The sequence below is a fragment of the Bombus vosnesenskii genome, unplaced genomic scaffold, assembly GCF_011952255.1.
Source record: "Bombus vosnesenskii isolate JDL3184/JDL3185 unplaced genomic scaffold, Bvos_JDL3184-5_v1.1 scf7180000013352, whole genome shotgun sequence".
NCBI lineage: Eukaryota > Metazoa > Arthropoda > Insecta > Hymenoptera > Apidae > Bombus > Bombus vosnesenskii.
In genome coordinates, this window is record NW_022882988.1 from 917,359 (window position 1) to 931,805 (window position 14,447).

The 14,447-nt window shown below is 40.0% G+C and overlaps 2 protein-coding genes across 9 annotated transcripts in view; one reads left to right on the forward strand and one right to left on the reverse strand.

The window, feature by feature from the left end:
• The window catches only part of LOC117236736 (CREB-regulated transcription coactivator 1), a 64,549-nt gene that overhangs the window by 42,312 nt on the left and 7,790 nt on the right, over positions 1–14,447 (reverse strand). For 7 of the 8 annotated variants that reach the window (XM_033499931.1, XM_033499940.1, XM_033499934.1 and 4 more), the window contains exon 2: positions 13,848–14,096. The exons of the other annotated variant lie outside the window; for it this stretch is intronic. In XM_033499931.1, the coding sequence (XP_033355822.1) occupies positions 13,848–14,096 (249 nt within the window). The remainder of the gene's footprint in view (positions 1–13,847; positions 14,097–14,447) is intronic. 8 annotated transcript variants of the gene reach the window in all.
• Positions 7,373–11,268, forward strand: LOC117236742 (general odorant-binding protein 83a-like). The gene is made up of 6 exons (XM_033499947.1): positions 7,373–7,528; positions 8,571–8,652; positions 8,768–8,856; positions 9,427–9,529; positions 9,761–9,825; positions 10,864–11,268. Exons 1-6 carry the CDS (start codon positions 7,460–7,462, stop codon positions 10,879–10,881), a joined length of 426 nt encoding a protein of 141 aa, XP_033355838.1. The 5' UTR covers positions 7,373–7,459; the 3' UTR covers positions 10,882–11,268.

The window sequence follows — 14,447 nt, forward strand, 5'->3', positions numbered from 1 at the left end:
CGTGCACGGCCACCTGTAGAATAAATAACGACCAGTCGATTTCAGTCGTCGGCTTACTGAATCGTCTGGTCGAGACAGGAGGGAAGGGACGAACAGCGACACGTGGCTTCGCCGAGTGTCTGATAGGTACGGATTATGTAAAGCGGTTACAGTAAATGCGACAATTTGCATGAGAAAAATGATTGAAAACTAAATTATCATAGATAAATACCATAAAACGACACGCAAAGGAATTTAAACTTTTCAGAATCGAATCTTTTCATAGCTACGACTTTGTACTTTTTATCGATCATTAATGGTAGAAACTCATTTCTTCGGAAGATTTCGTAAAGAAGAGATAATGCGATACAACTTTTAGATTTACGATAAACGCGATAATGGAAACGCGGACTGAGAAAAATGTCCGAAGATAAAATTATGTCGTAGAAAAGAAATGGATCCTCTAGGCTCCTTGCAGCATTGAATTCTTCGAAGCTCCGCGTTTGTATTTCCTATCAATTATTAATAACAGAAACGTATATTCATTGACGTTCTTGTAAAGAAAAATTTGCAGAAGACTTCTGTATTAATAATGCGATCAGATTTACGTTCAGTTGTACGTCAAACGCGGTAATTCGAACAGGGAAAAATAACTGACGTTGTCATGTAAAAATGACTCATCTTTACTAATGCAAGACATTTTCGGTCAATACCCATCTACGTAATTATGCCGAGTATATCATAAATAATCAATCAGACTCGTATTTCTTTGCCTAATCGTCTTTTCGGTCCTGTATTATACTTATGACGGTACATCTAATGCAAGTAAATTTCAACTTTTCGCAACTACAAACGATAAACTGAACACACTCGTACGAGTACGTCGATAGTTTCAACCCTCGTGTGACCAAGCTGTAAAAACGCGATACAGGGTGGATTCAGAGATTCAGTACAGAGACGAAGAGGAAGGAGAGTAGTTGCGGAGATCGCGAGGCCAGGCGCGGTGACTGGCTGCCGGGGTTAGCGGAACTAGGCGCAGTTGCAGCTGCAGCTGCAGTCACGGCGGCAGTAGCCATCGACGTGCCGCTAACGAAACAAGCAAACGAGTACCTGCAGAACGCGATCAATACTCTGTATACGAGTGCACTCTGCTTAGGAGCACGTGTTCCCGTTTGTTTTGTTCCTTACCCCTGCGGCACGTACCACGAACTCGAGTTCCACCGACCAGCTCGTCACAAGAGAACATTAACTTCTTTCAAACCTACCTACGTCCATGACATCCGCACACTAATTCGCGAGAGTACACGGACATTTAGCATAGGAAACTTTAACACTTATATCGCACGTGTCGAAACATTTTGAAATTTCATTGATATTTTAACGAGAGAGGATCGTTCGAACGCAATCCGAAAATGCGTATATAGAAGTTACAAAGTATTTACAATCGATCATTGAAGTCTACATTATCGTACATTGAGTATAAAACTCTAGCAGAAACGTTTATTAAATTGCTTTGGAAATACATCGATAATAACGGTATCGATATACAGCTGTAAGTAACTTTCTGATAAAATACGATTCTGATTCGTTTGATAAATTGAATTACACGAAATTCAGCGTAGGTGTATGTAGATTTTCGTGACCTGCTGTATCTGAAAATATAATTTTTGTTATACTTTTGTGAGCCTGTTTATTGGATTGTACGAAAGGGTCGTGGCATTTGCGTTATTTTCTATCGGAGCTAACCATCGGGAGAAATGTAAATAAATGTGTGTAAAGCTTGTTAATGCGTTACAGAGTTATTGCATCAAAGAATAGTCATGTAGTTAAGGTACGCTTGATAGAGAGCGTTGAAAGGCCAGGATGGAACAAACATCGACTATATTCCGCTCGTATTCGAACCGTTTAATCGTCACGCATAAATTAACGCGGCAAATTAGCTGTTTAGCATGAAACTGTTCGTCTAGTTAGCCGACCGGATAATGGACAGGAGGCATTATTCGCGCGACAGGCTAATCACAATTATGTAACCCAGGTTAAAATAACCGAAATGTCATGTACATTCGTCCAATCGCGAAAACTATCCTTATTTTCACGGGATTTATCATTGAAACATATTTATATTCTAAAATCCTTCCTTCAGTTCCTCCCTTTATCTTTCGCTTTCCATCTTGCAGAGCTACGCGAACCGTAACCGTTAGGTAATCGTTTTCTGACGCGAACAGAAACGTATAGAAAACAGAAGGATATCTGCCCTTTAAATAAATAACTAATAAAATTAACCTGCTGATTTTTCGTGCCTCTATCGACCGAATAAAGAAACTGAGCTGCTCTTCACGAGATACACCAATTTGTCCTTCATTTATAAATCTTTCTCCTACATGTCATCCTTTGTATTATTCACAGGATTTATCCCACAAATGGATAAATAAATAAGCAAATGAAATTAAGCAAATAAAGCGGTGTTCGCCTGTCCGTCAACTTAATCAAGAAACGAAACCGAATAGTTTTCTCGGCGTTAAAATAGAACGGTTATTGGACGAGTGGCGAAAGAACAGGAGGATAGAGAAAGATCGAGAGGGTGAGAGAGTTGTGCGGCAAGGAGGGCGAAGGGAAAAGCGAGCAGAGTTGTATCTGGAGCAACGGTATCAATGTTCGGCAGCACTCTAGCTCGGGTCCAAGAGGTTAAGCCGAGTTTGCACGGCAACGTAAACTCGGGCGCGCGGCAGGTGGGCCACTGCACGTGCGCGGCCAGCAGAAATCCGCTGAAATTCGATCGATTCCGGCAGCAAAGGAGGAAGGTTCGAACATTCGGCTGTAATCGAGCCGGCCGCGGACTGGGGCGAACGTTTGGCACCACCGGCCTAGAATCGACTGGTGCTAAGAAACCGAGTGCTCTCTTGACCCCGATATCCCCCGGGGGTGCGTTTCTTCGCGCGATCGAAACCCGACCTTGGCTTCGAGACCGATGCGCCCGGGCACATTCGCCTCCTTCCTTTCCAATTCTTTCATCCTCCTTCCTGACAACCACCAAGCGACTCGTTACACGTACCCCACCTCCTCCTCTTTGCTTCCTCTAAAGGAGATATCACGTCCAGCTCATCGCTGAATCTTTTGCACGCATTCTTTGTGCAAGATATCGTAGAGCTTTGGAGCTGTTTCAGATGATTTCATGAATAAGGAGGGGGGAGGGGAGACGAGGGTTTGTTAAGGCGAATTTATACTTTTATACTTTGAACGAGCATCACGGAAGTTTCGTCCATGGTTGGCGTAAGAGATGAAAACGGGGTTCATAGCAGAAAGAGGAAAGTTTAGATCGGTTCAATGGTTGATTCGTCTTATTAAGTTTCTAAACGTCGGTGATTGGAGTAGCGAGGATTGAGACTGAGTTAAGCTATTAAGGACCAGAGATACGTTAACTCAACGTTTCATCTGTAGTTTCTATTTGGCCAATTTGTATTATCGAATCTTACAGAATGCACGTTGTAATTATGGAGAGATATTTCGAGAATTTGCTCATTATTTTGTTCGTTGTTGTTTCTTCTATCATCCTACAATGTTACCATCGAGGAAATTCGAATATTTTATATCGCTATAGTAAAATATTTTTCTTACGTCGTACAGTTTCTCCTGTAGCTACGATTCGTGTAACGGGCTTCTAATATATTTTGTATAGGTAAGTTAATAAAGTAACTTATTTACGTCTTATGACAATGATGTTGCGTTTACGTAACTTTACGTATTATTTCACTGCTTGATCCTCAATGAGTTAATAAGTTTTACCCTTACGAAAGAATGTCGGAAACAAAAGTATACTTGTCACTGAACAAGAATAGACCTATCACTGTTCATAGGCATCTGGCGAATATTGTTCGCCGGTCAATATATGTTTTTGAATTCATTGTTAGCGATAGATATTTTAAGTAATAAGGTTTCACGCGGTCATGAAAGCAGAATAACTTCGCTTTGACCAGAACCACGGAGTCGAATTCGGCAGGCACGGTTAATTAACGGCCATGCGCGCAGATTCGCGCGAGCTCGTTAAAGGCGATTGATCAGCGGCGAGTGTTGCGTGAAAATCGTAGCAGTCAATGAGTCGGTCAACGTTCCATTCTTCTATCTATTTCTGCCATTCGTTTTCGCTAACGATGCAGCAGGAAACCGAGAAGGAAACAAACACGTGTTCTTTGGCTGCACGCGTACTCCCACTCGTAAATATTACAACACTTTTCAGCTGCATATAAGACACGACAATTGCTTCAAATTATTAGACAAACGTTTATTAGCCGATTGCTATTTTACATTCTTGCAAGGTAACGAGGCAAAAATTTGTGGAAACTATTCGTAAGAGTCGGAGCAAGAACGTGGTGAATATGAATTAAAAATACAGAAAATCTTGATTGAAATTTGGGATTAAAATAATAAATTGAATAGCACGTAATATTTTCGTAAAATGTGTCTACAAGCGTGCATCTTCCATAAGTTCCAAGCCGAATAAGAATCGTTAAAAAGTTTTATTTCAACAAGTTCCTAATCGTTTCTCAGATTAATCTAACTTTCTGTAATCGTCCTAATATTTACGGACGGCTCTGTATATCGATCGCATCTGATCGTTAAATGTGACATTTTGACAAGCGATCTGGCTCGAAATTTAATTGAGCAGCGAGAGGATCATCGATGAAAAATGGATGGCAGGGTATGTTCCCCTTTTGCGCGGTTCTGACCAAACGAGCTTACTACGCTCGATAACACGCGGCGGCCCGTTCATCCCCCTTTTCGCTCGTCCCTTTTTCTTCTCCGTGCTCGGTTCCATTCGCGAGGATAAATGAAAAATGTAATTATCGCGACCGGAGGATCCATCGACGCGAGAACGCACGCTCCACCCTCTGCTAAACCGACTAATACGCGTATATACGTGACAGAGGATGCTCGGGCTTCGTTACGTATAATTTCGTTAAAGTTGAAAATAGCGGCTTCTCCGCAACCGAAGGAAACATCGTGACGAATTACAGTGTTCGCGATCGCAAGGTATCAAGCAACCGTAATGATCGTACGATGGTCGCGACGAAAATAAAGACAAGAATTTTTCTCGGTGACATAAGGAATTATATAATTTTCCATCGGTACGACCGATCGTTATTTTTCTGTCGGAATTTTGTTCAAAATAAAAATTTGCTTCGCAGTTCTGATTAAGCTGATTGGTACGTTGAAGGCTAATTAGTGAAATAACGCGTAGAACATTATCGAAAAATGTAAGGTAATTCGCGTAGATACTTGACGGAAGACTGGCACACAAGTCATAAATACGGAAAAGATTTTTAACGTTTATCAAAATTAGTTTACCAGAATACTATTGATTTTCTAGCTTTGTTTCAACCGACCCTACACAAGGATATCCGTCGATCGTTTCGTTCCTTACTCTATGTCGATACTGTTCCGCATTTCAGCAAAGTTACATCGCCGGACCTTGCTAGTTCTCACTGAATAAGTGATATATCGTAAGCTCTAGCATACACACGGGTAGCAGCGATCGATCGCGATTCGATGGCAAATTACAAGCCGGTAGCGAGTTACGAAAGCTGGTAAACAAGATTTTCGGCTCGTCCAAGCGTCGCGTCGTTCGCATAGAAACGGTTCCAACGAGGAATTTTCCAACTGCTCGTGCCACTCGACGAATTTCTCCGAGAGTCGAGACTTCCGACGGACCGTGAAATTGATAAAAGAGACGCGACAAGAGGGCCGGAACATCGTTCTTCGAGCTCGATCGAAACGGTAATTAAATTCGAAGTGTGTCGCAATCACGATGCCTCTCCTAACGTAGGTTAATTTTACAGATATTAAATTCTAGAAACGAATTATGGGAGAACGTACGACAGACACTCGAACAGCGTAAAAATTCGCGGATTAATCATGTACAATTTTTAACTTCTCAAGAAGTTTGATTACGATAGCCTATTGTATGTCATATATTTTTGCATGTCATATATATATACATATATTATTAATGTGTTTTTACAATAAAATAAGACAGAGAAAAGGAAGTTTTATCTAACCGTCCACGTTCGATGTCGCATATTACGTAACGCTGCATTTTAATAAGTTCATAATTACCTGAATGATAAGCGTACTTGTTTACGACGAAACTGATTTTAAAGTTTAATGCGCTGTGCCTTCTTTACAGAACTGTGTTCAAGCGACTCGAAATAAATAGATAGCCAATCCGACGTTTCCGAGAAAATGATCTGCGTTGTTGAAAGGCCAACTGGATTTCGATCATTAAAATTTGAAAATTTACACAAGTATTATGTATATATTACATATTGTGCATTACGGAACGTATCGTCGGCCGAGTAATTCGATACAATTATTTGTAAATCTCTGTAACAAACGATTTCACATTTTAATTATAAAAAATTAGCCCGCCGGAGTCGTCCAACGAGTCATTAGAGGAAACATGGACAACGCTGTAATTTCAGCAGTCACAACAGACTACAGATTGCTAACTCATTTACCATTAGCCACGCTGACCTGTGTGTTCATCAATAGAAAAAATGATGTTCCATGTAAAAACGGCGTCCCTAAAACGATCGAATAGATGATCGATGTATCGTGAACCATAACGTTCTCGAATGAAAGTATTGTTAGCTTAACTCTCGTCGTCCACGTTAGTGGAGTTACTCGAATTTTGGTAGTTCCAGCGTACCTGTACGAAACGTCAATTATGAGCGAATACAAAGTTGAAAAACAGTGGAGCTGGTTTAAGGAAACGATAACATCGAGTGGAGAATCGGACAGTAGTAACATTACGTTACCTAGCAATGGCTATTTTTCTTTCTAGATCGAAAAATAATTAAGAGAACCTTAACTTCGTTAGGAAGTTGCAAAGGATATTTGAAGTCAGCTAAAGTGACAGGTCCACGTTAATGAAATATATCAAATTACTAGAAATCAATTAACCAGCGAGGATAATCGAAGAAACTCGAAAGGATGTTTCGAGTCGAATAACTAACAATTTCACGCTAATCGACAACTTTCGAATTACTCGAATTTGAATCGCCTGGCATTCAAAAACTCGGCTTATCTCAAGGTAGCTTTACACGCTTGAATAAAATTCACCGGAAAAAAAGGAAGAAACCAACCACTTTTCTATTCATTCACAAAAGGAAACAGGACACAGGAAGCGCTCAAGATCACGATCGCGACTTTGTACGTAATCCAAAGCGCACTTCCGTTACGCGGCCGAAAATTATCCGTGTCTCAGCCAACAACCGAATGACAAAGAGGCTTCAATCAACGAACGATAGATACATGCTTTGTAACCCTCCTCTTGCACACGCCCACATCCCGTGCACCCCGCACGTTCTTCCTAAGTGAGGCGTTATAAAAACGCCGCGACAGGCAACATCGCTTCATACAATACTCGCAAAAGTGTGACAAACAGTGTCAGGATTATAACGTGTGCTATTCGACTGCGTATATCATGGGTGGCAAACAAGCGTTGCTGTATCTTGGCCTCGTGTGCTTGCAGACGATTTTCGTGAACGCCGTGGTAAGCTTTCAAGGAAGGGCTTACTTTTGTCGTGAGGGAATGAGAGACGAGACGAAGAGGACCAAAGGAACTCTAGCATTTGATCCGATCGATTCGTCAGGGACAAAGTTATTAGAGATATAAACGAGTCAACGCGCGCAAATAATAACAATACGAACAACCCGTATGGCCGGCTAATCGATAACGGGGCAAGTGAACTCGAGATCGAACAGAAAGCCTAATTGGAGCGTAGAAAGTTTCTATCGTATTAATTGCGTTATTGCTTAGACGTTCGTTCATCTTTTACCTCCATTATTCTCTTTATTGTTTTCTTTATCTTCCTCTCGTAGAGAAATTTAATTTCATATATATATATATAGGGTTGTCCGAAAAGTGTCTTTCTTTTACAGACACGTCTTTTACAACGACGCATCTTTATACAAACATGAAACATAATCTGTCGAGCGTTGTGATCTTTATTTTGATAGAACAAAATGGATCATACGTAATTCGATAAAATAATATAAAACGGAAAATGTTGTACCTCCGCTATTTCCTTATAAAACGAAAGAAACTTTCCGGACGACCTAATATAAATAAGGAAACGTATCGTTACGTAAAGAAGAGGAAATACAGTAATAAGGAATTTAGACGATTTTACTCGGAATGGACCAGCCTCGTGTCTGAAATCGGGTTTCAACTGGGTAAAATCGATTCCGATATCATTTCAAGTATTCCATTTATCTGAATCTATTGAATTATAAATTCCTGCCAACTATTCGTGTAATTTATGCTAATGGCAACGATCTCAAAGCAAATCGTTCAAGCAGTCCGCGTTAAGTACTATACCGTGTTATACTATGATGGAACTTGGACATCGTTAAATTCCTCCCTTCATCGATAATGTCACCCATGTCGAATTCTCGATGAATTTTCTTGCCGTGACGAATCGTGGATATACAATGAGGTCGTTAAAAAGATAGAAAGAAAGAGAAGAGCTGTTCGATAAAATCATTAAGAGAGAAAAAGGCACTCACGTATGATCATTTCGATTTGTTTATAGCCGGACTGGCTACCACCTGAGATATTCGACATGGTGGCAGAGGACAAGGCTCGGTGCATGAGCGAGCATGGCACGACGCAAGGTTAGTACCACAATCACCATAACTCGCAACAAATTCGAAGACGATTAACCAACAGGTTGAGAATTTGAAAATTTGTACGAGTAAATTAAAACTAACTAATCGATTCGTAACACAGCGCAAATCGACGAGGTGGACAAGGGAGTACTAAAAGACGATACGTCGATCACTTGTTACATGTTTTGCTTGCTCGAAGCGTTCAGCTTGGTAAGTTCAACTAGCAACCGCAAACCCATTAGCTGCCAATTTCGTTTTTCTTGAAATTATATTAATTCTATAGATATTAATTGGTCTTTAACGCGTTTTATCGAATGTTTTCTTTAAATTATCGAATATTATATACAGAGTGGTTGGTAACTGGTGGTACAAGCGGAATGGGGGTGATTCTACGCGAAAAAATAAGTCGAAAATATAGAATAACAATTTAAAAAAAATTTTCTTTTATTTTAAATCTTTCCATCGAGACAACGATCTACAGTGAGATCAGTTATAACGTACCGCACGCGTACCGAGCGAAAATTCAAAGTTGATTTTCTCGGAAACAAAGCCTCGAACGAAAAATTTTTATTCTATATTTTCGACTTCTTTTTTCGCGTAGAATCACCCCCTTTCCGCTTGTACCACCAGTTAGCAACCAACCTGTATATATATTTATTTTCTAAATCCTAATTTTGGGATCATTATTATATAGATTTTTTGTATAATCGTCAAACGAGAACCATGGCAGCTAGTGAATTAAACGAAGGCAATGATTAGTCAAAGAATCTTTTCATTTAGGCCGATGACGAAGGCGACATAGACGCGGATATGTTGTTAGGTCTGCTGCCAGATCAAATGCAGGCAAGAGCAGAGTCGGTTATGTCCAAATGTACTCCAGCAAGTATGTGACTACTTCTGTTATACTTAAAGTTTCAAATCATTTTACGTCCTCTTTCAAACATTAAATTTCACGGCTGAACATTCAAATTTCGAGTAACGTAGTATATTCGATCTTGAAGCTTAAAAATGAAAAATTCAGGTTTAAATTTCGCGATAGAAAATTCATGTTTGTCGAAATAGAAAATTTATACATGTTCAATTTTACATCTAACTTTCATTATGGTTCTTATAGCGGGCTCTGATAAGTGCGACAAGATATATAACCTCGCCAAATGCGCCATGGCGGAAGCACCGGACGTAAGTGCATTTCACATAGTCTGATACATTCCTTACTTTTTTTTTACGATAGCAGACAGATAATATCGAGTGAAAGTAAGAGTCATATTCAAAGGCAATTATATCGATCGATTCGAAACATAGAAATACCATTTCTACGTCTAGTCATAATTAACATGCACTTCCATGCAATCAGCATCTAAAACAACGTATAATTAGAGTGCGGATATTTGTGCAAATTCAAATTTTTCTCAACGCAAGCAAAGAAATGGGATCTTTCACGTGCTAAATGATACAACGCACCGAATATTATAACGCTATTAAATCTTATAGATCTTTGGCACTTGCTATTTGTGAATCAGGACACAGAATACGGCATCGACGTTACGATCGCAATTCTGTGACTGTCAAACACACTCACTGTTACACACACACACACACGCATAATGATTGCGCTCAAATTGAACGCGCTTGAAACTCGAAGAACTGTATGTGATGTGCCCTTCCTTTTTGAAATTAATCAATACAGATTTACATTGTCCACGATTGCTTGGGAGAATTAGTTTTTACACTTCTACGAGATCGTTTTGGATAGTTTCAGTCTTTCTATTCATTTTGTTATACTACGAGCTATTTCTCTGTTTCTCCGACCCTGTAAATTGCCTATGCAACGTAGCGAATTCCAAGTGCAACTCACTCGACTTCTTCGCCGGATCGATAACAATCTCTTTTGGAAATGCTGTTGCAAAATTTTGTTCAATGCTACAAGCGACATACTTTCTATTTTTAGCTAACAACGGCATGCTATTTGCAAAAATCTCTGCACGCTAATATAACACTTGTCTCGTATATATACGAACTAAATAAACAAAGCGTGTTCCGCTTTAGATATATTTCCACATTACGTACATTTATGCATCTTCGTTCTCATAAAAATTTGCAGTCTAATTTTAGACACACGAACGTACAGAAAATGTGACAACGTGCGGACAGTTACCGAGGCAGAGATGACATTTAAGTCGTTTCAGTTCTAATTCAACGAACTCCTTTGATTTTCAGGTATGGTTCATTGTATAAGGTCAAGGAAAGAAGATTACATCCCGGGACGACGGAACGATCTTTTTTTCTGTAGGCAACGACAGAAAAATTACGGATAGGCTGGGAAACGATTACGCGAATGGATATTCGATGATGATAAACAACGAAAGAAAGAAAAAAAAGGAAAAAAAAAGTAAAAACCTAAGAAAACACGCATCGTGTATGTAACCAAAATTGATATAATTCGTGTACCTATACCGAACAATAATTTGTCTAAAACGAGTATGTACGTTTCGTTCGAAGAGAACGAACAAACTTATAATTCAATTAATTACAAAGAGGAACGCAATGTAAATCGTTGTTAAGCTGAAATATATTCAGCGAGTGTACGGAAAACTTGAAAAATATAAAAATCGGCCGAGGGAACACGCGTTTTAGTTATTCGCCCAATAGTGAAAAAAAATGTATTACCACGAAATCTGTTACGCTCGAGTGTGCGATTAATTCATTTGGAGACGCAATAATAACGCGTATCCTGGACGTGGTTACGTTACGCAATGGTCGAGACGCGATTTGCGGCTCATTGATACTATAATTTGCATGACAATCTAATTTGCGAATGTCTTCGAATATAACGTAATTATATGTTTGCGCGAAACACCGAATAGCCATTTCCTCCATTGTATAATGATATGCAAAAGTCCAACACGCTGCTGTTTTAACTGGTATCCTTAAAGTTGCAAGATAATTTTATTATGACTTTGTCTCGACGTAACTGTTGCGCAATATTATCGGATGCTGTCGCGATTCAATATCGTTTCGATTTCAACTTGAAATTCGCACTCATTGATAGCGAACGTTCAAAGTTTTAATCGATCGTCGTTTGAATCTTTTATTCTCGATCGCCTAAATCAAACTGATCGGCTGATAACGCGATATCACGACGATAGGCTATATCGAACGATGCTTCAACGACAAATAATATACCTAACTATACGTAAGATATTATTTAAAAGTATTTCAATGCTACAACGTTCGTGTTATTATTTAGATCGTTTTCATTGAAAAGTAGAGAAACGTGAGAAGATATTTTAGCGTGTCGATGGATAAAGGTAAAATTTCGCGGCTTTGTAACGTTTATTATTACGTCAACCGTTGTCAACCGATCACGACAGACCTTCGCGTTAGCTACCTCGCATCTAGATCACGAAAACGCGATGAAAAAGGAACAAACACCTGAACTCTACGCTCTTAACATTCAAATTAGCAGTTCGTTACCTTCTAAGGACTAAGGCAAAACCACGCATGCACTTCGAACTGTCGCTTCGGCATATCGACCCAACTATTCATGCTTCGATAATTCCATCAAAAAGTTTCCTCGTGGAATTATACAGCTACTATTATTTCTCACATTATGCTATCCAACTACTGTTAAGTAAAAGTTGTCATGCGTTATCGTGCAGAAACATCGTATCAAAGAAAGAAAAAAAGGGAAAAAACGAGAAAAAAAGAGAGAGAGAGGGGAGAGGTAGATTGAATGGTCGAGGGAATCGATTGATCCGCGTGTCGCGGACGTGGTGCACGTGGTGTCGTTTAATGGAAGCTCGATTCCTCGACCAGCTGGCGAACTAACGGCGAATTCCAGCCGGTCGAGATTAACACGAACGTGTTTCGAAATCGATTTCGGGATATTTCGCATCGAACCAAACGGATAATGGAAAGTTTGCGTAACCGCGCGCGAATATACGCTCAGCTCGGTTCCGCTTCACGCGCGGAACGTTTCGTTTCGCTCGCGAAATCCAGAGAGAACGGCCAAACGAATCGAATCGAACAACGCGGTCCGACTACAGAGAAAAATCTTGAAACGTCTATTTTTACACGGCGACTGGAAATAGTCGGTTTAATGAAAGGAGGCACGCGATCGCCCGTACGTTGCTCCAGTCATGAGTCACGCTTCGAACGTGGACTCGCAACAAGTAGAGATCCCCCATAATGTTCGTATAATTGATCGAACCAACACCGATGTAATTTCAATACCGTGCAAGCTACCGCGCATCCGCGAGCCAAATCGAATACAGTGTATACAGTACGGAAGGGTTATTCGAGTCAGCTAAGCTTCGACATGTGAAAATTTAATCTTGAACTTTGCACAGAATAATCTAACTTGTTGTACATTACGAAACAATGGTCTTTTACATAATAACGAGGGAATAAGATAGTATCGGATAGTTTAGATTCAGTAAATATACGAGAAACGAGAAGATCGTTCGAATAAGACTGTAGTAGGATTATTTGAGTCAGCGATCAAGTATTACGTAAGAAATAATAAAATAAGGAAATAATTTCCAAATGTACTGTAATATGTGCATGCGCTATCGAATTACGACAATTACAACTGGCAATATTAACAATAATCGAATAAACTTTCCTTTCAACGAGTAGACATCCACGTGGAAAACTATACGACATATTTCATTGTTTATCGCGTCGCTAATAACGACCAGTTGAACACGTAGTTTATTTTCGAACGTAAATAGGTGAAAACTTAAGAATCGAATTTGACGAATTACAATTTGGAAAATTACTTAGCTTGACTCGAAATAATCCTGTTTCTGTTTATATCTAACAACGTACGCGCGCGGTTTTCTCTGACCACCGTTAACTTTCATTCTTACTCGATAAGAATTTTCTTTTACACAGAAAACACGAAAAAAGAGAAAAATCTGTTCACGACCGTTTCGCTCTTGCCATCGATCGTCTACTTCGAAATGGCTTTGGCGCCATGGCGATATATTGATTTACGAGCTTTGTATTCGAAAGGGGAACGACGATCGATGATCGGGAGGGCGCAAAAAGCAACTAGGAAACAGGTGAAAAAAAAAAAACCAAAAGATAACGTGAGTGCAATATGTCTATGTAGACGTACATATATGTAAAAATAAAAAAAGGGGGCAGTGAAGACGAAAAACAGCTAAGTTTGACACGGTTTGTTAGATGACCAATACCTTAAGGTCGATCGAGTGGATAGCGGCGTTGTGCGGCGATGCGTGTTCTTTCGCGTCATTGCCGCAATTCGCGTTGTTGTTAACATTCGGCAGAGAGCCACCCGCCCTGAACTGATTTCCCAGGTTAATGTGCAGGTGTTTGCCGCTGGACTGAGGTGGACTGGCGCCGGCACTCTTCACGGACAGCGGAGTCTCCAGTACCCCGGATCCCGTGGGACTGGCACACACCGAGCTGCTCGCCGAGGCGACCTAAGCAGGTCCATCATTCATATGGTCACCAACTTGTTCGCTTTCTTCGGCAAACTACCGTCTCTTGCCTTTCCTTTTCCATCGCGTTTATTTATCGTATTACGCTAAACGTGCCTAGCTTTCTTCTTTCTTTTTACTTTTTCCTTTCCATTTCGTTTTATACAGGTATTTTCTAAATACTTCGTCCGTTTTCGTTTCCGTATCTGGTTGAGTTATACATATACGGTGATTTGTGGGAATAATTGAACACTTATGGTGACGGAGAGCATGCACGAATATAGAAAATATGCGTTATAGAAAATTGTTTGGAATTTCAGCGAAACTGTAACGAGATACGACTGTCACGATTAT

Bases quoted from the DNA above. Each gene is read 5' to 3' on its own strand.
- LOC117236742 (XM_033499947.1), top strand. From the start codon at position 7,460: ATGGGTGGCAAACAAGCGTTGCTGTATCTTGGCCTCGTGTGCTTGCAG. The intron at 7,529-8,570 runs GTAAGCTTTCAA...ATTTGTTTATAG, and splicing joins CGATTTTCGTGAACGCCGTG to CCGGACTGGCTACCACCTGA. The intron at 8,857-9,426 runs GTAAGTTCAACT...CTTTTCATTTAG, and splicing joins TGCTCGAAGCGTTCAGCTTG to GCCGATGACGAAGGCGACAT.